This window comes from Cibotium barometz, chromosome 15 (genome assembly GCF_041138505.1).
Source record: "Cibotium barometz isolate CiBa-2024 chromosome 15, ASM4113850v1, whole genome shotgun sequence".
Classification (NCBI taxonomy): domain Eukaryota; kingdom Viridiplantae; phylum Streptophyta; class Polypodiopsida; order Cyatheales; family Cibotiaceae; genus Cibotium; species Cibotium barometz.
In genome coordinates this window covers 56295861-56322416 of record NC_141060.1, presented here as the reverse complement: position 1 = coordinate 56322416, position 26556 = coordinate 56295861, and the positions used below count along the sequence as shown (strand labels likewise).

The window sequence follows — 26556 nt, the reverse complement described above, 5'->3', positions numbered from 1 at the left end:
GATGGATATGTGTTAAGATTGTGACCATGTTTAAATGTTTTAATATGCATTGATGGTATCAACAAGTGTGTCAAAGGCCCTAGTCCCCCGGGCACCCGCCGCGAGTTACATTGGTATCAGAGCATAGGCTTTCTTGGAAGCGGAGACTTCCTTCTATCAATAAGGAAGAGAAAAGATCTCAAGTGGGGACCACACTTACCATCGTTGCTATTAAGCATGGCCACCCACTTTAGAGCCTATGAAGCAAGAGCATGAGCAATAGACAGCTTGGTCTAAGGATTTATGAATTCACAAAATTTATTTTGGAAGTATGGAGTTGACTTTATGTGCACACATTTAGCACTCTTTCCATATGGATATTGTGGATTATATTATCAAGCTTACAGGCAAGCTATATGGAGATATATCTCAGGATATCTTAAGGATATGGTGACGAGATATTTCTTTTGGCTTCATGACCAACCTGGCAAAGAAAAGCTAAGTATACTTTGAGTTTGCAAAGTTAGTGCTTTTGCTATGAAGTGTTTTTGATGTTCACTAACCCTTGTATAGCTATGCAAGGAGAAAGGTGGTGTTGTTTGCCTTGAGATGGTTTCAGGAAAACATTGTTTATGGCTCCCTTTAATAATGGGATGAATTCTTTTCATGGCTCCCTTTATTGGGATGGATTATATCTATGGAGATTTCTTTCTTGGACGAGATTTATATAGATATTGGGCTTCACAAGCAATTTCTATGGACGAATCTGTCCGAGTTTATAGAGAAGAAATCTTTGGTTATCTCATGGATATTATACTTTTATAGATAAAGTCCACCTCTACTCGAAGGTGTGTGGTTAGCACGGAGTATGTGGTAAGAGTTATGGTATATAAGATTGTACATGATATTAATTTCCTTGGGTAATAAAATACTCCAAGGGGGGGAGGGGTCGGCCCATTACGGCCTCTATGCGGTGTCACGTGTGCAAGCTCCATTTTTCAACATTTGTGGATGTTTTGTCCAGCTTTTTTAAGGTTGTGGCCATGTTTAAATGTTTTAATATGCATTAATGGTATCAACAAGTGTGTCAAAGGCCCTAGTCCCCGGGGCACCCGCCGCGAGTTACACCATCTACATTGAATTTTTTAATAATTCAATTGTTTTTGGTCTAATCCTCTCCAAAGTGAATTGGTGGCCAGTATTGCTTCAAACAATAGTAGAATCCTCAATCCCTCAAGCCAAAGGGTATCAGAGCCTCTGTTCTTGGGAGCCTTCTCTATGTGAGAAAGTGTGTGGTGTTCATAATTGATTTGTTCATCATCTTCTCTTAAAATTTGTGAGAGATTTTCTTGTTTCATTAGTTGCATGATTGAGCTGATTTCTTTGATTCATTGAGTGGCATTTGAAGCATCTAATCAAGCTCCAATCACACTCTTTGTGGGTATAACCACATCCATTGATGTGAGCATTCTTATCATCTTAGTGAGTATTATTATCTTCGTGAACATCATCATGTGGTGCATATGCTTTCCCCCCATACTTGTTTGAGTGGCATGCATAAGATTGAGAGAGGGAAGAGCTTTATTTCATTCTCATTTTTGGGTACAAGCGACGGAGGAGAGAAAAACTGTGTGTGACAATCGCTATGTGAGATAAGGCTAAGTGAATGAAGCATTAGAAAGGAGCAACAAGCAAATGTTAGAAAATAGGAGATGAGAATGCAATGCTAATGATCACTTAGATTGTGAAGCATAAATAATCTCACACATGAACATAAACAATGCTATTGTGATGATCACTTAGATTGTGAAGCATAAATAATCTCACGCATGAACATAAACAATGCTATTGTGATAAGTGAATAGATGCACCATGCATATGAAAGACTAACCAATAGACATCATGAATAGAAATAATAAACAATGAATACCATGATTACCTTAATGCAAGAGAAGAAAGCCTTTTGCCCACAAAGGATCCACCAAGTATATTGCCAATAAATGGTAAGTTGCACTAAGCAAATACAAAGACTCCTCTCATCACACACAATGAGTGTAGAGACCTCTTTATATAGATATCCTAGGGGTAAGCGCTTAAGCTCCCTAGGATTCCTCCACCTTCCCCTAATTGTCTAACCAGACTCACCATAAAGTGACTCCACAATCAGAGGTGCTACCTACCATACCTACTAGTTAACCATGGTACTTGGAGACCTTAGGACCTTAGAACTTCTATCCCTAAGGTGCACATAGCATTTATCCACTAAGGACTAATAGTAATGGATGCTAGATCACTAAAATCTCAACACAGCCCGCCCACAACCCCGACCTCCTCACCAAAGCAGCTGAGACAGGGGAACTGCTCAACCTTCCGTCTTGCCAAGACCCTGTCCTCTGAGCACTTCCGAGGAGCCTCGTCCCATCCTCTTAGCCTCTTGACTAAGCTGCCGCCTTCTTACGATCTTATAAGGATATCTTCACCTAGACATACAAGGACTTGGAAGGTGTTCCAGCTGCCACTAGTGTCCACACCATTCCTCTCCAAGAGGGAACTCTACATGTTCGTCGGCACGCCTACAAGCTCAACCCAAAGTACGCAGAGGCTGTCAAGGTGGAGCTGGAAAAGATGGAGGACGCCCTAATCATATCCCCAGTGGAACACTCTGAATGGCTTTCCCCCATGGTGATCTCGCCCAAGAAGAAAACCAACAAGATCTGTGTCTGTGTGGACTTCCAGTCTCTCAACAAAGCAACTATCAACGATGGATTCCCCCTTCCCTTCATGGATCGGGTTTTGGAGGATGTTGCTAAGCATGTGTAACTTGGTTAAACACAATGCTAATCAATACACTTAAATACACTAATATTTGATGGACACTTGCTCAAATACAAGAAGTAAATTGCTGAATTGACAAGAGACACACAATGAGCCGGAACAGCCGACCCCTCTCTCAAATAAAGTATATTGATCTCGGGAGAATCAAGTACATAGTGTCATAGGCATTTCTGACCAGATTTCCATACCAATGCATATGAATACAGTATTGCAAACAAGTGGTTGTCGTTGTAGACTTGCAATCCACACTACCCTTTCAAGTGCCCATGTTCCCTACCATCTGCTCTCTATTGTTCCACCAACACATGGTAGCAACAATCTGCAAGAGAGCACGTAGGACAAGAGAACACTACACAGGGTATGTGATCTTGTAATCCGGTTCCTCCCTCCTACTACTTGCTTCCATATTTAAGCGTAAAGGTTACCAATAGAAAGTAGAGTCGATGATAGCGGAAGTCTTCGCGATGGAGGTCCTTGGAGTGTATAGATCTTCGATTTCTCCCCTTTCCTCTCGCGACAAAAGTCTTCAAGAGAATGAAGGGAACCTTGGGAAAGCTTCCCCTATGCTTCAGCGTGAGAAAGGAGGGCTGAAATTAGGGTTTTGAGCAAAAAGACCAGAAATTACAGCAATAAGAGAGCTGTTTTGCTGAATTTCAGTCATTGGGAGTGTGTAGGAGAGTGATTAGCATCCGGAATCACTCTTGGAAGCTTGAAAATCACCTTAGCAAGCTTGGAAATGGAGTTGGAAAGGAGAATGTGCAGAAAATGCAGCCCAACAGCCCTCATGAAGGAGGCACCAAACTCTAGAGAGAGGAAGAGGATAGAGGTAAAGAGTTGTCCAATGTAGGTGGCAGGCAGGTGCTTTATGGAGCAAGTGGACACATGGCTGGTTACTCTCTTTGTACAAAGGGGATAAGGTCTGGGCGGTGGACATTGGGTTATGTCCACCTCGGGGTTATGTCCATCAGCGTGTGTGAACACCAGGCTGGTCATAATTTATAAGTGAGTTTTGGTCGCCCAAAACTTAATGATTGTGTGTACACACTCACTTATAAATTAGTACGAACTCCTAAGGCTAGAATTATGACCAATACTTACCACCTGTCACATGCCACATAACCATGTCAACAAACAGTTTCACACGCACGGTTCGCGGACAGGCGTCCCCTTACCCGGAACTACACATTGGTCAAGCAAGCATGAAAACAGCATGCAATTTTAAATGCAAGCAAGCACATAAAGATGCTATGCAATGTAGCATTGGTATGGACAATCCCCGTTCATGAGACTATACCAAAATAGACGTGCTCCAGGCAAGTACACGAGGTACCAGACCCAATGGAACACCAATCCACCAAGCATTTCCGGGCATGTACACGGAGGCACAAGTACCAACAGAAAGCCAAGTCCAAAGTATCACATAAGTGGCATCAATCCCCGGCATATACAACTACCATGGACACCAGTCCAATGTACATACATGATAAGAAAGCATGGGTGGACCAATTGGGTGGCCAAATGGTGACATCCCCCCGGCTTCTAAACAGTTGTCCGCAACTGAAAAGCATCCAAATATGTCTAAAGCACATGCGAGCAATCTCTAAAGAACTCCTCATCCTACCCATTTAGCATAAATGGGAAGATAGTTCTTAAACTTCACAAGGTAACGCCTCACAACTTTGCTCCAAGTCTCTTACATACTCATCAGCTGCTGCAAATATCTCATCCTTTGTGCGAAGGATGGGTGGGAAAACCACCTTACCATAAACAGTCTCAAACGGGGCCTTTCCCATAGATGCATGCACCATGGTGTTGTATGCAAATTCCACAAGCGGTAAGTACTTCTCCCAAGAAGACTTCTAATACGCCACATAACATTTCAAGAGATCCAACACGGCTGAATTTGCAGCCTCACTTTGCCCATCCGTTTGAGGGTAATGAGCTGATGAGAAGTCAAATTTGGTGCCCATATTATCAAATAAGGCCCGCCAAAAGAGACTCATAGTCCTGGGATCTCTATCCCCCACAATGGGCTTCGGCATTCCATGATGTTTGAACACTTGTGCAAGATATATTTTAACCATATGCTCAGCTTTGATGGTCTTTTTGACTGGCAAGAAGTGAGCTTGCTTGCTAAATCTATCCACAATTGTCTAAATTGCATCATTACCATGTTGGGTCCGTAGCAAGTCCATAATGAAATCCATTGTAATACTTTCCCATGGCTGCGTGGAAATAGGCAATGGCTGAAGCAAACCTAGTGCCTTTTGCCTTTCAAATTTCACCTTTTGGCGGTTCATACATGCACGTACATGTGCCTCTATGTCCTTCCGCATACCTAGCCAAAAGAAATACCGCTCAATCATGTGCGTAGTAGGCATTATGCCTCTATGACCAGCATATGGAGAAGCATGGCACTCATCCAAAACCTTTTGCCTCATGTCAGACATCACACAGGCAGTTATCTTTCATGAGATAACCCTCTTTGATCACATATGAGGGATGTGCATGACCAGCCATCAAATCAGCCCAAATAGTGGCAAAATCAGCATCCGTATGATACAAATCACGCATGGTAGACAAGTCCCCATGAGAGGCAACCAAGATACTTGCTACATACGGCTTTCGTGACAATGCATTGGCCACTACATTCTTCTTTCCCGGCGTGTGCAAGATCTGAAAATGAAACATAGAGAGAAAATCGGCCATCCTCATATGCTTCTCTAACAACTTAGTTTGGGTAAGAAAATACCTCAAACTCTGGTGATCCGTCTCCACAGTGTAACCAGCCCCAAGAAGGTAATGTTTTCATATAGTAAGTGCATGAATTACAGCCAAGAGCTCTTTCTCATAAATGCCAAGAGATAGCTCTGCATCATGCAATCTACAGCTCTCATAAGCCACAACATGTCCCTCTTGATTAAGGACAGCTCCTATGCAATTTCCAGATGCATCACATTCCTCACAAAAAGGCTTTTGCAAATCCCGAATGATCAACACTGGACCATGAGTAGTTGCATCTTTCAATTTGAGGAATGCATCCCTCTCTACATTAGTCCATTTGAACACCGCCGCCTTCTTTGTCAAATCATGCAGAGGAGAAGCAATCCATGCAAAGTGCCGAATGAACCTGCGATAATAAGAGCATAATCCAAGAAAACTACGATCTCATGCACTGAACTCAATTCGGGCCAATTCCGAATTGCATCAATCTTTGCAGGATCCATCCGCACTCCATCTATGGACACAATATGCCCAAGATAATGTATTTCTCACAAGAAGAACTCACTCTTCTTTGCATTTATGAAGAGTTTATGCTTACGGAGTTCTTCAAAAACAATGGCCAAATGAGCTCTATGCTCTTCTTCGGTCTTGGAGAAGACTAGGATGTCATCAACGAAGACACCTGTAAATTTTCTGTACCCACGGAATATGCGATTCATCATTCTATTAAATGTAGCTAAGGCATTTGGAAGACCAAAAGGCATAACAAGATACTCATAAAGCCCAAATGCTGTCCTGAAAGCAGTTTTGTGTACATCCTCACGCACTACACGCACTTGATGATATCCACTCTTGAGATCAATTCGGCTAAAGCATGCCGATCCATCCAACTTGTCAAGGATGTAGTCTATGCGTGGAATCGGAAACCGGTTCTTGATAGTAAGCTTATTCAAAGCTCTATAATCCACACACATACGAAAGGATCCATCCTTCTTTTGAACCAAGAGGACGGGTGAGCAATATGGGAAAGAGCTTGGCTGAACCAAACCCTTCTCAAGAAGCTCATTCACTTGCTTCATGATCTCCTCTTTTTGGGATGCACTTACACGATAGGCTGGCCTATTAGGCAGTGAGCTACCTAGCAAAAGATCAATGCGATGATCTTCCAGTCGTACGGGTGGCAACTCATTTAGTAACTCATCAGCAAAACAATCGTTGTGTTCTTGCAAGAATTTCAGCTTATCATTACTAAGAGTGTTTACATATACATTATTTTCCTCAACATGATCTCGTACAAAAATCAAGTACGTAAAAACACTCTTTTTCATTACTTTCTTAATTTGTACATGAGATACAAGGGGAATGGTATCACCCTCTTCACCAGCATCAATTACATGCTCTCGACCTTTATGCATGAAGGTGATCCTGTTGGTCTTGTAAGCCTTGCACGGATCAATACATGTATGTCAAGACTTTCCAAGCAATACATCACAGCCATTCAAAGGCGCCATGAGAAAATCCTCATGATCCACATAGCCTTAAATGTGTATGCGCAACTTGCCAAAAATAGGCATGACCTGCACTTCTCTACCAACAAAGGCAGCCCCTGATTCAATTTGAGGACCCATATCCTCCACTTCAATACCCAAAGGAGCTGCCATCTGTGTGGATATGAAATTTTCAGATCCACAATCATCAAACAGGAACAAAGCGGGCTGATCCTTGAGCTGTCCCCAAGCTTTACATACAACCATGTCTTTACTATCATGTGAAGTGGTGCCCTGCACATCCAGAACCATATGCACATTGGGCTTTGATGCATTTGCATTATGACGCTTCTTCTTGTTTAGGCATGCCTTTGCTATATGCTCGGTGCTACCACAAGTACAGCATTTTTCCTCGCTCATATATTGCTTTTTCTGCTCCGGAGTGAGACCATAGTCTCTCAGTTTGAAGGGACGCTTCTTGGTAGTGTTATTTTCAACCTTTGGACCATTTTTATCTTGGTTTTGGTCCTTTTTAAGTGGCTGTCCATCATTTTGCAGGTTTTGGACAGCCCTCTCTTTGCCTTGAAATGAGGGTTTAGCCTTATTGGATCGACTCAATTTGAGTTCCAATTGCTCGGTGGCGGTGGCGGCTGCGATTAGTTGGTGTAAGGTATGACCAGGATACATTTGTAGTCTTGCTTTGTACACTGGTTGCAATCCCGATTGAAACCTTCTCTTCCTTTCCGCCTCGGTGATATGCATAAATGGAGACACCTCCAAAAGCACTTTCCAAAACTTTTGTACTACATTTACCGATTCCCCCTCATTTTGCTTCACCCAATCCCACTTCATTGTTATCTCATTCAATGCATTGGGAGGCAAGAATTGAGCATAGAACCTCTCCTTGAACTCTTCCCATGATCTAACAGGATTCGGTGAGAGCTTCTCCGTGAGCCACCAATGGGCAGGAGTGCCTTTCATGAACATGCTACATGCCGGATCATGGATTTCTCAGTGAAATCCTCATCACTGAAAGAAATATCAAACTGGGCAATAAAAGCAAGTACCTTTGATGCATCATATTCCCCATGATATGTGTCAAACTTCACAGATTTGTCTCCGGCTTTGCAGTCATGAGACTTTCATGCATGTACCTACATCTCAACATGTTTTCCCCCATGTTTGTCCATTGGGACAGCCCATGTGACTGGCATCATTTTATGACCAAAAGGTGATGCATAAGGCATAGATATATGTGCCCTGTAAGCATGAGCATGGTTGGCCCCTCAACATGCATTGATACATTTTCAGCCATAGCTTCTCCCTCACGAGCACACTCGAAGGCATGAGTGGCATTACAGATACACGGAACACTTGCACCAATAGAAAATTGCAGCCCAAGTTACATGTGTTGTGCATGCACATTTTCTGCCGACAATGGCATTTGACATACATTTTGACCACTGCCATAAACATTGTATCCTTCATGGGCTACATGAGGTATTCTTGCATGGTGTGAAGTCACTGATTGTTCCTCTCCCATAGCATGGAGATTCGTCCTCTTAGACATAAGTTCTTGTTCGGGCACCGGTGGGGATTCCAAGACATGTGGGATGGTTGCCTTTTCTCCATAGGCATTCTCGGTACGAGCCAAGTATGCACGTGTTGCATCCCTCGGTTGCATGTGCAACTCTTGAGCAATCATTGCCATTGCATGATCCATATAAGATTCAGCTTTCTTGGCCTTCAAACGGTTATGTACCAATGGATCCTCGCGGCGGTAGAGGTTCAATCTTCTTGTTGTGCATGGAGAAGAGCCTGCGTACGAGTAAGTTCAGCCCTCAAGACTGTGGACACTTCTTCCTACATCTTCTCTTTGCCAACCACGGGACGGTTGTCCCACATATTCATGTTCCCTATTGTGCACCATATGAGTTTGCTCACCCTGTTAAGCATTGAAAGCATGCATTTCATTGTCCCTACCTCTTGTGTTAGCATCTCCAACATTCTATGTATGGCTGTCCATAATGTTCTAAGTGTAGAGGCCCATGTTCCCTACCATCTGCTCTCTATTGTTCCGCCGACACATGGTAGCAAAAATCTGCAAGAGAGCACGTAGGACAAGAGAACACTACACAGGGTATGTGATCTTGTAATCCGGTTCCTCTCTCCTGCTACTTGCTTCCATATTTAAGCGTAAAAGCTTACCATAGCAAGTAGAGTCGATGCCAGCGGAAGTCTTCGCGATGGAAGTCCTTGGAGTGTTGAGATCTTCGATTTGTCGCCTCTCTTCGCAACAAAAGTCTTCAAGAGGATGAAGGGAACCTTGGGAAAGCTTCCCCTATGGTTCAGCTTGAGAAAGGAGGACTGAAATTAGGGTTTTCAGCAAAAAGACCAGAAATTACAGCAATAAAGAAAGTTGTTTTGCTGAATTTCAGTCATCGGGAGTGTGGAGAGTGATTAGCATCCGGAATCACTCTTGGAAGCTTGAAAATCACGTTAGCAAGCTTGGAAATGGAGTTGGGAAGGAGAATGTGCAGAAAATGCAGCCCAACAGCCCTCATGAAGGAGGCGCCAAACTCTAGAGAGAGGAGGAGGAGAGAGGTGGTGAGTTGTCCAGTGTAGGTGGCACTGGCAGGCAGGTGCTTTGTGGAGCAAGCTAGAGTGGACACATGGCTGGTTACTCCCTTTGTACAAAGTGGATAAGGTCTGGGCAGTGGACATTGGGTTATGTCCACCTCGGGACATCAGTGTGTGTGAACATCAGGCTGGTCATAATTTATAAGCGCCCAAAACTTAATGAAGTGTGTACACACTCACTTATAAATTAGTGCTAACTCCTAAGGCTAGGTTTATGACCAATACTTACCACCTGTCACATGCCACATAACCATGTCACATAACCATGTCAGCAGACAGTTTCACACGCACGGTTCACGGGCGGGTATCCCCTTACCCGGAACTACACGTTGGTCAAGCAAGCATGAAAACAGCATGCAATTTTAAATGCAAGCAAGCACATAAAGATGCTATGCAATGCAGCATTGGTATGGACAATCCCCGTTCATGAGACTATACCAAAATAGATGTGCTGTAGGCAAGTACACGAGGTACCAGACCCAATGGAACACCAATCCACCAAGCATTTCCGAGCATGTACACAGAGGCACAAGTCCCAACGGAAAGCCAAGTCCACAGTATCACATGAGTGGCATCAATCCCCGGCATATACAACTGCCATGGACACCAGTCCAATGTACATACATGATAAGAAAGCACGGGTGGACCAATTGGGTGGCCAAATGGTGATAGCATGCCTTGTACAATTTTATGGATGGGTACAACCAAGTCGCCATCCACTCGGATGGGTACAACCAAGTCGCCATCCACTCGGATGACCGTGCCGGGACCGCGTTCATCACCCAATGGGGTACCTATGTCTACAACCACATGCCCTTCGGGCTATGTAACGCTCCGCCCACCTTCCAACGGTTCGTCACCAATATCTTCAGGGAGTACCTCCTCAGCTTTCTCTGCACTTTCATTGATGATTTTTCTAATTTCAGAGGCACGCACCTTGTCTCTAGGCTAGAGGCATTTTCAGAACATATCTCTCAGTTAGCTCTGGTCTTTACAAAGTGTCGCTTTTCCCGGCTACGCCTCAACCCCTTTAAGTGTCATCTCTTAGTGGTCCAAGGCATCCTCCTAGGTCACATCATCTCTTCCGAAGGCTTGGCTCCTGACCTTGACAAAATATTTGCTACCCTTTGCCTTGCTCCTCCAATCAGCCCCAAAGGCACTATAAGCCCAGTGGGGCGTGTCATGACAGAAAGCTTCATGCCCAAGCTATATGTCCAGGTTCCATATGGGTTCATGTCCAAGCTTCATGTTCCATGTCCCAGCTCTATGTCCAAGTTCCATGTTCAAGTTCTAAATCCAAGTCCATGAAACACTCGCTCATCCCATGAGTAATCTCCACAATGCCTATTGCCTTGTCCATGAAGAAAAGCTCTTGCAAGAAAACTAATATAAAACCTGTTTTAAAGGTTTTCGAGCAATAAAAACCTCCATAAAAAAATAGTTTTTAGGGTTTTTCGAGCAATTTTAGGGTTTCTAAAATTTTTAGGGTTTTTGACATTTTTATGTTTGTACACTCCGTACAGATCTGTACACGCGTCCATATCACTCATGCATATGGCCATACAAGTCAAGGGCTAACCGTACATCTGAAAAGCAATTTGAAGAAGTTGTTGATGGCGAAGAAGAAGCTCTCCATGATCATAATGATGCCCACGCATACACTCCACGATCTCCATGATGCTACAAGAGAGGTTCAAGAATTTTTATACTTGAAAAGGGCTTTGCTTTTTGCCAAAAGCTTGTCCATGCTTTTGCTTTGTCTTTTTATGCTTTTCTTTTTCCTATTTGCCTTTGATTTTGCTCTTTTTACTTTTATCAATAAAATATTACTCAACTTTTGGTGCTTTGTTTTTCTAGTTTTAAGGCCTTGCTTTTTGGTGCTTTGCTTTTGCTTTGTCTTTTTATGCTTTTCTTTTTCCTGTTTGCCTTTGCTTTTGCTCTTTTTACTTTTATCAATAAAATATTACTCAACTTTTGGTGCTTTGCTTTTCTGGTTTTAAGGCCTTGCTTTTTGGCCTTCGAACTGCTTTTTTGAGAAAGCGCCTTCTAGCTTTTTCGTCCGGCTCAGTCTCCTCTTTCCAATGGTGCCCTTGGCTCACTGTCAACCGTGTTTGAATTTTTGCTTTTTCTTGCTTTTTGTGCTGCTTCTTAGTCAAACCTTATGGAGCCTGTCCCCATGTCTTCTTCCACCTGTCTGGTGTCCGGGCATGGGTTTCATCATGTGAAATTGAGCCAGGAGGGAAAAATAGTTACATTCCCTCCCTCTTACATCGCAATTGTCGTCAACTACGGACCACAACTACAAAGCTTGTCCATAGGTCCAAATCGTCGAGAAAGCCCAAATGGTGACAATTGGCACTATAGTCTTATATGCAATTAAATCAGGAGAGGAAGAGGGAGAGGGAAAAGGAGCGGAAGCGAGAGCGGGAGAGGGAGAGGGAGAGGGAGAGGGGGCGGGAGAGGGGGCGGGTTAGGCCAGCTAGACTATCCTCCTTATCGGCACCATCACTATCATTATCCTCGCCAGCATGAAATTCCGAGGTAGTTGAGTGGTTTGATGCGCACAGCCTCCAGATGGATCGTCTCCCCCCCTTTCGAGTATAGTCAGACTCTCAATTCTTGGACCTCTCATATCAAAAGATCAACTGGATTATCCACTTGGAACTACTAGCGCTTCACATGCATCCAACATGGGTGTTCGCTTCCTCAAAGCTTGGCAAGAAATCCAAGTTTTACAAGAACCACTTCTTGAGAGTTTCATGGATCGATTCATTGAGATCTTGAGATACATACATGTACATATGTCACAAGCCATGAGTATCGTGGTTGGCCAACTCAAGGTATCCTCTCACCGTCTAGTCCAGATTGGTAGAACTAATGATACCTCATTAAAGGGTTCGCTATGTAGAGTTTGCACCACAGGATGGGTAAAACATGAGGCACTACATGGTTGGCTGCCAGGCCTACTATGAGATAAAGAGGGAGATTCCATTGCCTCTTCCAAGAGGGGTTTTGTCCACTTGCACAAGTGATGCAGTAAGATCATCAGAGATGCCTAGGCATGTATTTACTGGAGCTCAAACGTCATAGGGATATGGTGCGGAGACAGCGTAACGAGAGGGAGACCCGACATGATACTTCTTAGAGGACCATTACATTTTCTTTAGTCTACATACATCCACATCAAAGCACACCACCAGCACTAGTGGTCCAGTCCCACGCCCCACAAAGGTCCTCAATGATAGAGCTTGAAATATTTTGCAGCCCAGACACCCCTCACCCAGAGCATCACGATCCTCCACCCAACAAATACAGATCCAGGAGAATATTCGATGTCGTAGTATGCTTCCATAATAAAGGCCTCTCTTGGCCATCAGATCGGAATCGGCAGAGGTGGGCATTACCATTAGTTGATCATTGCTAGTTTACCTCATACACAGCATCAATCACATGTATATGTCACTAGTGGTGGTTGTTTTTCATTTTGTTTCAGTTACTTTTTCCATGGCTTAGTACACCCATGGTATCATTGTATCACTCAAGATCTCACAGACCCTTGTGGTTTTTTGTAGATGTTAATATTATACTCTCTCTCTCTCTCTCTCTCTCTCTCTCTCTCTCTCTCTCTCTCTTTTCGTAAAGGTAAGAACGTAATATTATGCACAAGTGATGTACATACGCCTCATGGCCAACAGCTGGGCTAGAACACAAACAAACTCAGAAAAAAAGGAGGGGGGGAGGGGGGGAGGGGGGAAGAAATAGTAGATAGTCCAGACAACTGATGCATTTTCTCGAGCAGAAGTAAACCATCAGTGCCACATGAGATTGTGCAGGCGGAGATAGGGGCTACACCAATTGTGACAGAGGCTATTTTCCAGACAGTGACATACTAGCACAGATTATGGGAGCTCCCACCAAACAAATACCCCAGGCTCGCCCTAGAGTCCTCAAGACAGTTGGCACTAGACAGAGACACACATTGTTGGTATGCCCAAGTGAGCACTTGATTTGGTATGCTTGGCATGCAAATGGAGGCACTCCCTCTGTTCCAGTATAGCATAGAGGCACCCTCCTTTGCTCTCAACCGCACAGAGCTGAAGGTCATCAGGAAGGACATTGTGAGATTGGATACTCAGAGGACTTGGCACATGGAGACACATCTGTCATTTGGGGTGTGATGTGCGATTGGACAGATCCGCACCTCATCCCATCAGTAGAGACTGGAGACAACCAAATATCGGCCAAGGGCAACTGCACCAAAGGACAGGATACATCAACTTTGTCGCACAAAGGCTAAGGCACAGCCTACTATCTATGCAGATGCCCAGTATACTATGAGATTAGAGGGAGGTTCCACTGCCTTTTCCGAGATGGATTTGGACCACTTTCCAAGATCATGGATTTCCCACACTAGAGATGCTTGGGACTTTTCCTCCTGGAGCTTCTCAAACACAAGGAGCCCTTTTTGCGGCCTAGACCAGCGGTACCCGTCAGAGGACCAGTACAGAGAGCTCTCACAGACTTCTTCTAGACTAGAGTGACGAGGGCAGATTCACCCACTACACCCGACCTTCGGGTTGATGCGGGAGCTCGGCCGAGAGCAGTGACACTAGACAGAGCCATTGAGCTATGCAGAGCCCGACACCCTCAACCTCGTGGTCCCCGCCCACGCCCACGTCACTACAAGAGGATCAAAGCCATCATCTCCCACCACCACAAGACTTTCTCCTGCCGGCCCAGCTTTACTACATTGGGTGCCATGTTGCAGCGTCCTATGCGGGATATTTTAGGGTGATATGAGAGCTGCACACTTTTTGTTTTGGGATCAGATCTGATATTTCAGCTCTTATTACTTTCTTTGATTTTTATTTTTAGTACCCATGATGATGTATTTCATGGACATGATGTAACCTTTTAGTCTCATAGGTCATTTTGGCCTTTTGTAGACGTTAATACAACTTTCTTTCTTTCTTTCTCTTGCAATTGGCCAGCTCAAGGTATCATCCCACCGCCTCAAGGTAGAGATTGGCCGAGCCAAGGATATCTACGGGAGGAGAGGATATGCAGAGTATGTACCATGGGAGAGGTATGTTTAGGTGCCCAGCCTACTAATGACATATGGGGGAGATTCCACTCCCTTTTCTAGGAGGGATTCGACCCACTTGCACATGCGATAAGAGAATAAGGATCACAGATGCATGGGCACATACTTGATGGAGCTCAGATAACACAGGGATGTGGTATTGAGGCAGCACGCTAACAGACAAGCCACCTCTCAAACAGCCATCACAGATTTCTTCGCGGTACAGACATCCACATCAGAGTCCCCACCCATACCAATGCTTCTACTCCAACATTGTTGGGTATTTCAGAGTGAGTTGGTGTGAACACCCTCTTTGGGTGTAAACAACTCTTATTTGGTTTTGGTCAAAAGATAAGGCTTGATGCATATAAAATTTTGAGTTGTGCAATCTTCTTCTATTGTTTACTATAACATCTCTATCGCTATCTCCCTCTAACTCTCACTATCTCTCTATCTATGTGCATCAACTCATCATGGATTGAACCTGCATCTCTCTCTTTGCACATGCTCAATCCTGGCACCATGAATGCTAACAGGGTGTCAGAGCCACCTTAGCTATGCTTCACATGTCTTCCCAGTATTTTGTTGCCGCCTTCACTGCTGCGCTTTTTCTGAATTGTCTGTTTTCTCATAAAAGCGTTTTCTCATCAGAGCTGTGTATTTTCTCATCTTCGTCGCCCCATGTACCTCTCCATTAGTCACTTGTTGTCCACATCGCCATCGCCGCTGCATTTTTCTGAACTGTGTATTTCTCATCAGGGCAGCCATCTCTCAGCCTGCTTACATTCATACATGGTGTATACAGTCTGCTGCAGCCTACAGCCATTAATGCAAGGGAGAGAGGACCAATTGCTGTTCCACCTGTGCCCTTCAGCGAAACGCAAGCATCTGATGCTAACTTGCACGGAAAACGCAACTCCTCCAGGGGCAGTTTAAACTCCTCCATCTCTCTTTGCACATGCTCCATGCTGGCACCATGAATGCTAAGACATAAAAGCCCACCACCGATACCCGCACTTCGGCTCCACACCCCAGAGTCATTTCTAGTGAGCGAGCCCGATCTATCCTACACACCAAACGCCTTTGATCTAGAGCACCATGACCCTCCATCCAACAGAGGCAGGATCAGGGAAATTTTCCACCGATATGACATGCTCCCATCACACAGGCCTCACAATCTCTCCGTCATCAGATCATTTCTTGCCGAGGTAGGTATCGTCATTAGCTGATCACAGAATATCTCGCTCTACACAGGATCATCTACTGATTACATGTACATACATTAGTGTTAGATGTTTTCTTTTACTTTTTCTTTCAGCCATGGTTCGGTGTAGCCATGGTATCACTTTTGGTCTCATAGACCCTTGAGGTCTTTTGTAGACTTAACATTACTTTCTTTCTTTCTCTTGTGTGCGTTGAGAACTGCTACCAGCACTGCCTAGCTCCTTCTCCACTCACCTGGCAGCTCCTCCACCCCGTATGCCCTGCAGCTCCACCAGACTCTCCGCTCTCTTCAGCCTCCTAACTTTGCAATCACCACCAAGATCACCCCGCTGTGGCTGGTGCTGGTGCTGCTTCTTAGCTCCACCAATACCATTGACAGCAGCACTGCTCTGCCCTGCCCATGCCACCTACTGTTGTGCCATTTCCTGGCTGAGTCTCACCGATCACAACTGCTACCAATTCAGCTCATTAGAAGAGGTGGTCTTCATTCAGAAATTTTATATTAACAAGAAGTGAAGGCTTTGGGGATTCCAATTACCTGGTCAACAACTTGGAAGATTTCCACAATCACAAAATCATGTCTGGCTGTTTTTCTTCTTGTTTGAATTTGTTTGGTTTATTTTGGAAATATGTGGTACCCACAGCAAGATCCACTCGGTGCCCACAGAGCTTTGTGATTCTCTTTTATCAATATAAGCTGCTAAAAGGGGAGGGGCTAGCCCATCTTCAGCCCCTACTATGGCGGCTTGCACACATACCCACAGCACACATATCATATATGTGACAATCCTTGCATCTATTCCATCTTGAATTGTATAGTTGAATTAAGTGGTATATTAAGATCTCTCGAATCGCACTCCCATTACACTTACACAGGGTCACAGAAAAAGTTAGGAACCAACATGATGAGGTGTTCTCTTGCACTTTAAGTCCCATCTTTGTATGGAAAGAGTATTAGTACCACCAGCCACAACCAGAAGGGGGGCACCTTTAGTAGCACTGCCAGCCACAACCCGAAGGAAATCAGGCCTGTAAAGAGTGCTCAATCAACAGACAAGCACAAGTGACCCACACACACTTTCTGCTTATGTGCATTTTATAGTGCTTTGTCTGTTGGGGGCCATTCACCAAATTCTGAGCTTATTATATTCAATACATACCTTCATAATATTGCAACATATCCAAGTTAAAAGAGTTTTGACAAAGACGCGAATAACAAAGAACTATTTGGACAAACTAGAAACAATGAAATGGAGGAAAATAGCAGCTAAAAATTTTGGCATGTACAGTTTATGAGTAAAATGCCACCTGGCGTTAGTGTGTATCTCTACTGCATCGACATCCCCTGAGTTAAACAATTCAGATACAGCTTCAAGGTTTCTCACATAAGAAATTGCACCTACACATACCAAAATCATCATATTTGTGAGCAACTATAGCACACAGGGTAATTTTTCAAATATAAACATGACAAAAAAACAAAAAAGATTATACCGATAAGTCCAAGTGGACAAGCAGAAATACACCTTCCACACCCATAACAACGATCGGTCAATACCCCACCCTGTTGGAAAGGAAAAACCACACAAAATTATTAGGCAGCCACAATATGCATGATTTTGAAGGAAAATTGTAAGAACACACAAAGCCTCAATACCAAAAGATCCTTCTGACACATCCCACTGTTGTCAGGTATAGTGTAAAATTGAATGGCAGATGCTGGACATATACGCTCACAGGGTCGGGGGCAGCTTGAAGGGCAATTTCTGGGATCAAATTCTGCACAGAATGTAGTGTGTCATTTGAAAAATAATTTGTCCAGATTCTAAAGCTAGTTCCTTAACATAAATTGTTGTGTGTGTGCATGTGTGTGTGTGTGTGTGTGTGTGTGTGTGTGTGACCGGTGCATGATGATTTCTTCGCATGCTTCTGGGCTCTTTGGACCATCTATTCCACCAGAAAACATCCGCACTTTTCTGGTGATGTTGTTCATCCCTTCCCCTATTTTCGTGCCGCCCTACTCCGGTCTCTTCAAGATTGCTATGATCTTGGCGAGCTTTCTCTCCAGCAGTTCGAAGAATTTTCCCAGTTTTTTTAGTTCGTTCTCATAGTTCCACCTGCTTCGGGTGACTATGACTGTACAGTTTACTATTTAATATAAACAGTGGTTTCACAAAAAAAAAAAAGTGTGTGTGTGTGGGGGGGGGGTGTGTGTGTTGGTGTGGGCTGCAATTCGCCACTCATCGCCTTGCTCGTCCAGACAGTCACTCATCCCTTATCTGGACAGTCGCTCGTAGCTCGTCTAGTTAGTCGCCCGTCGCTCGTCTTCAAAAGGGAGGGGTGTGTCTTTTCAGTTCGTCGCCCTCAGCATACAGTTGCCATCAACAGGCCGCTCAGGATCGTGGTTTTTATGAGGTTATTTTTATACATCCCAAATACAAGCGAATGTTACTCGAAAAATCTCCACTATTTTATGGTCAACAACTTGTTCATGTTTATCCATGGTCACCAACTAATGATTACCAAAGCCTCAGAAGGCATAAATGCCCTATCTGGGTTGAAGTAAAAGATCTCCCTCTGTACTGTCACAGTCAGCATTACCTGTTACATGCACTGAGGTTGATCGTGATAACGCACTGAGGTTGATCGTGATAACGCACAACAGGGCCTTCTTTACACCTTTATGTGGTGAGAATCTTTAGCATCAACTTTAGAGAGTAGAGAGAGAAGAGAAAGAGAATGTAGAAGACGACACAATATTGGGTCCCAATACCCATTGAAACCCCCCCCCCCACCCCCCCCTCCCCCCGCGGCGCCTGCAAGCAAGAGTATTTGCTTATATTATTCTTTGGAGAAATGTTGTACAATGCTGAGTACAAATGATATGAATGCCAAACGCAAGGATGAGGAAGATCGTATGTCGGCTGAGTATCCAGCTATCCCAAAGCTCTACTGAAGACTCTCCTTGGCCACTGATGCAAGTCCAAATGACTGTAGGATTGCACATATGCTGGCTCAAATAGAAGAGTATCTTCCCTGTTGCCTGAGATGAGTTGGAAAACTGAACTGCTGTTGTTCACTGCTGAATACCTGAATGAATAATGTGGGAAAGAGACCATGCCTTTTATACCTCCTCAAACAGCAATCGGCTGCGCCTAGGAGGCTGTCGGCTGATGCAAAAAGTCCCACGACTGGTCCAGTCGGCTGTGCAGAAAAGACCCTCACGACTGCTAAATGCCAGTCAGCCACCAGCATTAAATGTTGGTCGGGTACTGCATATCTTGTCGGCTGGCCATTAGATGCAGGTCGACTGCAGCAATCCCTGTCGGCTGCTGCCCGACTATATGGCAGATCCCTTGGATGCCTTTGCAAGGCTTAGCCAAAGTAGGGGTTGCCTTGGGGGTGGCCTTAGGGCTGCCCCCCTTCTATATGTATGAACCTAAAATGCTTTACATGCATCTAATGCTAAGGTTAACAACTACATGCTTCTGAATGTTGCTTTTCTCCAAGTGGGTCAAGAGGACTGACCTCTAAAGCTCAGAGACTGACCTACATAGCTTGTGCCTGACTGTCCCTGGATTGAGGGCTCACAATGGGGTCACGGTGTACGACAAACAATCCTAAAAAAGGTTCTACTTCTGTACAAATGCTGCACTGATGATCATGCCAATGTGTCACTGTGTACCCCAGTGCAGGGTGCACGTGACATTCCCTCCTGCTTAACTTGGCGGCAGTTCAAGGCTTCCAAGTAGTCTGCCAACAACTGGGGGTGCTCCTAAAAGAACTCTTCATCTAGCCAAACTGCTTTATGGGTTCTGCAGTCTTTAAACTTCATGTAGAACTAACGTATTCTTCGACCGGATCCATGCTTCCATCTGCTTTATGGGTTCTGCAGTCTTTAAACTTCATCTAGCCAAACTGCTTTATGGGTTCTGCAGTCTTTAAACTTCATGTAGAACTAACGTATTCTTCGACCGGATCCATGCTTCCATCTGTGGAGGAGGATTAGCTCTGGCTCTATGACTTCAGTTTTGTCTATCATATCTGGTTTTTTCTCTTAGGATATTCCTGCAATGCTGGACCTACATATGGCTTCAACCAAGAAACATGAAAGACATTGTGCACAGTCCAACTTTCCGGCAACTTTAACTTTAAAGAGACATCACTTAACTTTTGAATGACTGGAAATGGGCCGAAACTTCGGAATGATAGTTTGGGACAACGCTTGCCCACTTGCTTTAGCCATTGTTTCATGATGCGGAGATATACCCAATCCCCTTCCTTAAAGTTGACATCTCGCCTAGATTTGTTGGCTTGCCGGGTATATGCTTCTTGAGCCTTGGCAAGGCGCTCCTTAACTGACTCCATGATTTCTGAGAATGTCTCAGTAGTTTTATTGGCCTCAAGAGATGGTGACACCTGTCTCATCAAAAGAAATAAGAACCGGCGACGAAATGCTCTCGGTAGTTTTATTGGCCTCAAGAGATGGTGACACCTGTATCGTCAAAAGAAATGAGAACCGTCGACGAAATGCTACCACATACGGTGTCCAGCCAATACTCGATGAGTGAGTATCATTTAGGATTGCCTGAACCAAAGGAAGATATTGTTCCCATTTCGATTGCCGGTCATGGCAGTATGATTTGAGAACGTCAAAGGCCAATTGATTGTAAATTTCTGTTTGGCCATCTATTTGAGGATGGAATGCGCTGGACAATTGCAACTTAGTCCCAAAATTGTCAAACAATGCTCTCCAAAAATGGGATGTAAATTTTGGATCTCTATCTGATGTGATAGTCCGTGGCAAACCACCAATGGGGTACCAAAACCGAAAGAACAAGCGAGCTATGTCCTCGGCTGTGGCTGTCTACTTGCATGGAATGAGCATGCAAAACTTACTAAATCTATCAACAATCGTCATACATTGTGTTTGTAGATCCAGCTGAGGCGGGAAGAGGGCCTACGAAGTCCATATAGATGTCGTGAAAGGGTCCCTCAAGAATAGGCAAAGGATGAAGCAACCTTGCCTGTTTGGTATGAGGAACTTTCACTTTTTGACATATTTGGCATGTTGGTAGACATCCCGTCACTTCTTAGGCCAATAGAATGACCTCTCTAACTTCTCCAAGGTACTGTTGCTACCCCCATGACCCCCAACAAGAGAATCATGGGCATCGTGGAGAAGGACTTGACGCTTTTCTTTGAGTACACAAAGACGGTTCTTGAAAAACAACCAACCATCCTGTATACTGTAATGGCCTAGTTCTGAACTGAGGGCCAAATGATATTGAGTTCCGAACTCTTCCAAAGTTCCAAACTCTTCCAAATCCGGATATTGTGCCTCCATACTGTCTTAGTCTTTGCCTTGAATTTCAAGCACAGTGGACTCTTGCAATGTCTGAATAGTGCCCTTTCGACTAAGAGCAACGGCAACGGGGTTATTCTTGCCTAAGACGTATTCAATCATTCCCCCAAATTGTTGGAACAATTGATTCCATCTGGACTGCCTATCACTCCATTGGGCACTAGGCATGGTTTGCAACCATTTAAGTACCTAGTGATCTGTCTTAACTATGAAGTCCCTCCTGTAAAGGAATTGCTTCCAATGTTTAAGAGTGGTCATCACCCCCAAGAGCTCTTTGTTACACACCGAATAATTATTTTTGCCGTTATTCAACTTGCGGCTATAATAAGCCACTAGCCTACCATCTTGTTGTAAAACAGCTCCAATGGCAAGGTGATTGGCATTGGTAATCACCTTGAAAGGATCATCCCATGATGCCAACTTCAAAACTCGAGACTCAGAGGCCACTTTCTTCATTGCCTGGAATGCCTCTAGAGCCTTGCCCGTGACGAACACTTCCTGACAACGAGTCTTCACGCCCTTGAGCAAGTCAGTAAGAGGTGCTGCAAGGTCAGAAAACTTGTCCATGTGGGTGTTGTAGGCTTGACAAAGACCCACAAATGAGCGGATTTCTTGGACTGTAGTGGGAACATCCCAACTGAGAATGGCCTGTACCTTTTCAGAGTCGAGGCTAATACCTGAAGAACTGATGATGTATCCCAAGTACTAGATTTCTTGTACTCCAAACTCACTCTTCTTGGCATTGGTAAACAACTCATTGGCTTGCAAGAGTTGCAAAACCTGTGCCACATCTCGCTTATGTTGCTCTACAGTCCCTGAGAAGATAAGAATGTCATCTAAGAAGATGACGGTGATAATAATTACCATCTTTGTATCCATACCTTGCTTCTCCTAATTCCCCTTGGCGCAACTGGGCCAATGAGATCCCGAAAAATCCGAGACATCATTTTGTTGAACGTAGCTAGTGCGTTGGTGGGACCAAAGGGCATCACCACAAATTCGTAGTGGCCATGCTCGGTCCTAAAGGCCGTTTTGGGAATGTCGGCCTCGAAGTTCCGAACCTGATGGTAGCCACTCTTAAGATCTATCTTAGAAAAAATCTTTGCACCATTGAGTCATTCTAGGATGTACTCTATTCCGGGCATGGGGAACCTATTCTTAATTGTTAGCTTATTGAGCACCTTGTAATCCACACGACTTATCTTTCTTCTGGACAAACAGAATGGGAGCGGCAAAAGGTGAGAAAGGTGGTCGGATAAATCCGGACCGGAGTAGTTGGGCTAACTACTGCTCCAGCTCGCTTTCAAATGCCTTACAAAGGCGGTAGGGGAACTTGCTGGGAGATTCTGAACCAAGAACCAACTCTATGCGACGGTCCTCAGGTCTACTGGGTGGGAGAGTAGGTGGGAGGTCGTCTCGTAGCATGATGCTGCTGTATTGAGACAAAAGACCAGCCATCCGCTGCTCCCCTGTGGGTGCTACTTGGAACTGCATTAGACTGAGAGCGGACATATAACAACGCACACTCTGCACCTTTTCTGATGGCTCTTTGGGCCTAAATATGGGAAATGAGTGGAATGTCAGGAATGCTCCGATCCCCGCGAATCATGAGAGGCTCATGAAAGCCTTTAACTATGGTGAAAGTGTCCTGCCTCCAATCAGGAATGGATGCATACTATTGAAACCACTCGATCCCGAGGATCATGTCACACCCTAAAAGAGGGAAGACAATGAAATCCCACTGGAATGTGGCCCGCTAAACTTGAAACTCAAATTGCTAAGCTTTATGAGTGATGTGTGTACGTAGACCAAGGGTAAAACCCATCCACATCTAAATGTACAGCTCATCTTGGTAGCCAACTACGGAGAGATGGCATCCTCAGAATTGCCCATGTCAAAGAGGACAATGAAATGTTGTCCCTTTGAAGTGCCATAGGCACGGATGAGAGCCTTTGTCTTGCCCTCAACCTCACCCTCTGGCTTATCATCAAATACCACTGGTGGCACTGAATTCAAAGAGGGTAAAAGCTGAACGACATTTGAGGCTGATGGAGGAGGTGTAGATGATGATGCTACAGTTGCTACTATGGAAGTGGATGCCTTAGCACACTTTTCAGCCTAGAACTTAGTGCAATCTTTCTTCCCGTGTCCCACACTATGACAGAAGAAACAATGGTTCTCTGTCCTGTACCGTGTCTGTTCATCAAGCTGGAGATAATCTCCAGTGATGCCATCCTTAGCTTTTTCCTCATGAGTCTTCTTGGGCGTAGAATCTTTCTTATTGCCCGATTGACCCGAAGAATTTTTCTTTTGGTCCTTTTGGTCTTTGTTGTTCTGAGCCTCCTTACCCTGGGTAGATGACTGTTGTTGGGACTTTGGGGTAGACTGTACCTGCTTGGGCTTACTTCCGTTCAACATCAGCTCCTGATTCTGAGTACTAATGGTAGTGTCTAAACCTCGAATGAACTGCTTGAGCTTATCTTCTTCCGATATGCCCAACTGTTGGGCCATTGTAATGACCTTGTTTGAATAGGTCAAAATAGGGGAACCACCCTAAGTGAGTTTGTAAAACTCATCCTCAAGATTGGTCGTGTACAGTGGTGGAAGAAAACGGGCTTTGAGGTCCAATGAAAACAAAATTTGCCTGTGATGGGTCTGTGTGAAGTTGTGACCAATGTTGCCACCAAGTAACGGCTTCCCCAGTGAGTTGGGGTGCTGCCACATGGACTTTGTCTTCTGGATCTGTGATTTTAGCTAATGGAAAATGTGCTTCAAATTGATGAATAAATTGAGTAAATGCAGCATGATCACACTTACCATCATCCTTACTAGAATTTGGAGAGGTGAGTATGACGGTGGTGGTCGGGGTGGTGGAGGACGAGAAACTCGGAGCCAAGGAAGAGCCAACAGAATTTGTGCCATCGTTTGCTGATTCTAAATTTGCAGAGCCTCCCAATTGAGTCTTTATTGGAACTCTCAGTCGGCTTTCTCTCTGCAACGTTGGTCTTCCTCATATTTGCGTGTGACTTTCCTATACCTCTGTTCCTCCGCACGTCTCAATTCTTTTTCTTCGTCTGCTTTTCTTTTTACTTCGCCGTCTTTTCTTCTGTGTTCTTCAATATGTAGAAGGACCTGTGCCAGATTTGAGATGCCTTCTTTGGGCTTCTCTTTTTCGGCGACAAGCTCCATCTTCAAAGAATTTATTTGCTCCATCATTGTTCTCAGGAGCTCTTCTGTGCTTGGTGGAAGCGTTTTTTCTGTTTGGAAGCTTTGTGCCTCCATTCCTTCCTACTGCATTTCTTCTTGATGTGATGTCTCTCCCGATATCATGGAGGCCTGGTTTTCTTTTCCGAACCGCAGTTTAACCATCCACCGGATGCTCTCACTTCTTTAGGTAGCCAAGTTGCGTTACCAACCTGATGCTCTGATACCAATGTTACATGCACTGAGGTTGATCGTGTTAGTGCACAACAGGGCCTTCTTTATACCTTTATGTGGTGAGAATCTTTAACATCAACTTTAGAGAGTAGAGAAAGAAAGATATATTAAGCGTCTACTAAAGACCCAATGGGCCTATGAGACCAAAGTGATACAATAATGTCCATGGCATATCTCATCATGGAATGGAAAATAAAACAGAATGAAAACATAAATATAGCTATCTCACTGGGGTGATACAAGGAGAAGGTAGAAGACGACACAATATCGGGTCCCAATCCCATTGAAAGCACGCCCCCCCCCCCCCCCCCCTTCTGCAAGCAAGAGTATTTGTTTATATTATTCTTTGGAGAAATGTTGTACAATGCTGAGTACAAATGATATGAATGCCCAACGCAAGGACGAGGAAGACCGTATCCAGCTATCCCGTGGCTCTACTGTGCCTGAAGACTCTCCTTGGCCACTGATGCAAGTCCAAATGACTGTAGGACTGCAAATATGCTGGCTCAGATAGAAGAGTATCTTCCTTGTTGCATGGAGATGAGTTGGAATGTTGAACTGCTGTTGTTCACTGCTGAACACCTGAATGAATAATGTGGGAAAGAGGCCATGCCTTTTATACCTCCTCAAACAGCAGTTGGCTGCCCCTAGGAGGCTGTTGGCTGATGCAAAAAGTCCCACGACTGAGGCAAGGTCCAGTCGGCTGCAGAAAAGACCCCCACAACTGGTCAGGTGAGGCATATCCTGTCGGCTTGCCATTAGATGCAGGTCGACTACAACAAAACCTGTCGGCTGCTGCCCGACTGTATGGCAGAGCCCTTGGAGCCTTTGCAAGGCTTAGCCCAAGTAGGGGTTGCCTTGGGGCTGTCCTTACGGCTGGCCCCCTTCTATATGTATGAACCTAAAATGCTTTGCATGCATCTAATGCTAAGGTTAACAACTACATGCTTCTGAATGTTGCTTTTCTCCAAGTGGGTTAAGAGGACTGACATCTGACTGACCTCTAAAGCTCAGAGACTAACCTACGTAGCTCGTGCCAGGTCCCTGGACTGAGGGCTAACAATGGGGTCACGGCGTATGACAAATAATCCTAAAAAAGGTTCTACTTCTGTACAAATGCTGCACTGATGATCATGCCAAGAAGTGACGAGTGCTAGCACAAAAGATGTGATACCCTACAAAAGAAACTTCCCTTCCAGCAAAAGCATGCTGGTTGTGTTCTTGTAAACAAACCATATGAGGCTGATTTTTATTTAGGTAATCCCATAAGAGCCTCCATTTGTCTAACCTATAGAGGCCTTGGATGTTATAGGTAAAGCATTTGTGAGGTATATACATATTTACAATAATAGGGTTGTGATATAAGGGCATCAAGAATCCATATGCATGTGAGAAATTGGTGCCCGATTGGCCCTCCACTATCTGGAAGCTGGGAAACATCATTGTTAGAAAATTCATGTGAATTTGCCATAAAAGGCTCAAAAATTGCATCTGTCTGCTATTGAAGTGACCATTCATAACCACATTCCACATTTTACCCACTCCCGAGACATCATGCATGAAACGAGGAGCAGATGAGGATGTACTAGCAACATTAGACCCCTCTATCCAATTTCGAGCTACCAGAGTTCTTGTCTGGACAGATGGCACATGTTGAATGCAAATCAATATGATACTTTCACTTTCAAAATGTCTATAGACTAAACAATGTGTCTTTCACATCATTGTGGATGATGTTGTACTTTGGCATGTCGACAATGGATGTACCAATCCCACAAAAG

The 26556-nt window shown here is 44.4% G+C and overlaps 1 protein-coding gene across 3 annotated transcripts in view; it reads right to left on the bottom strand.

Annotated features, from left to right (window-relative positions):
* LOC147631445 (uncharacterized) overlaps positions 1-26556 on the bottom strand; it is a 178369-nt gene that overhangs the window by 96392 nt on the left and 55421 nt on the right. For all 3 annotated transcript variants that reach the window (XR_015267586.1, XM_086809842.1, XM_086809841.1), the window contains 3 exons: positions 17630-17751; positions 17467-17536; positions 17281-17371 (listed from right to left, as the gene is read on the bottom strand). Coding sequence is in view for 2 of the 3 variants with exons in the window: in XM_086809842.1 (XP_086665968.1) it covers positions 17281-17371; positions 17467-17536; positions 17630-17751 (283 nt within the window). In the remaining variant the exon portion in view is untranslated. The remainder of the gene's footprint in view (positions 1-17280; positions 17372-17466; positions 17537-17629; positions 17752-26556) is intronic.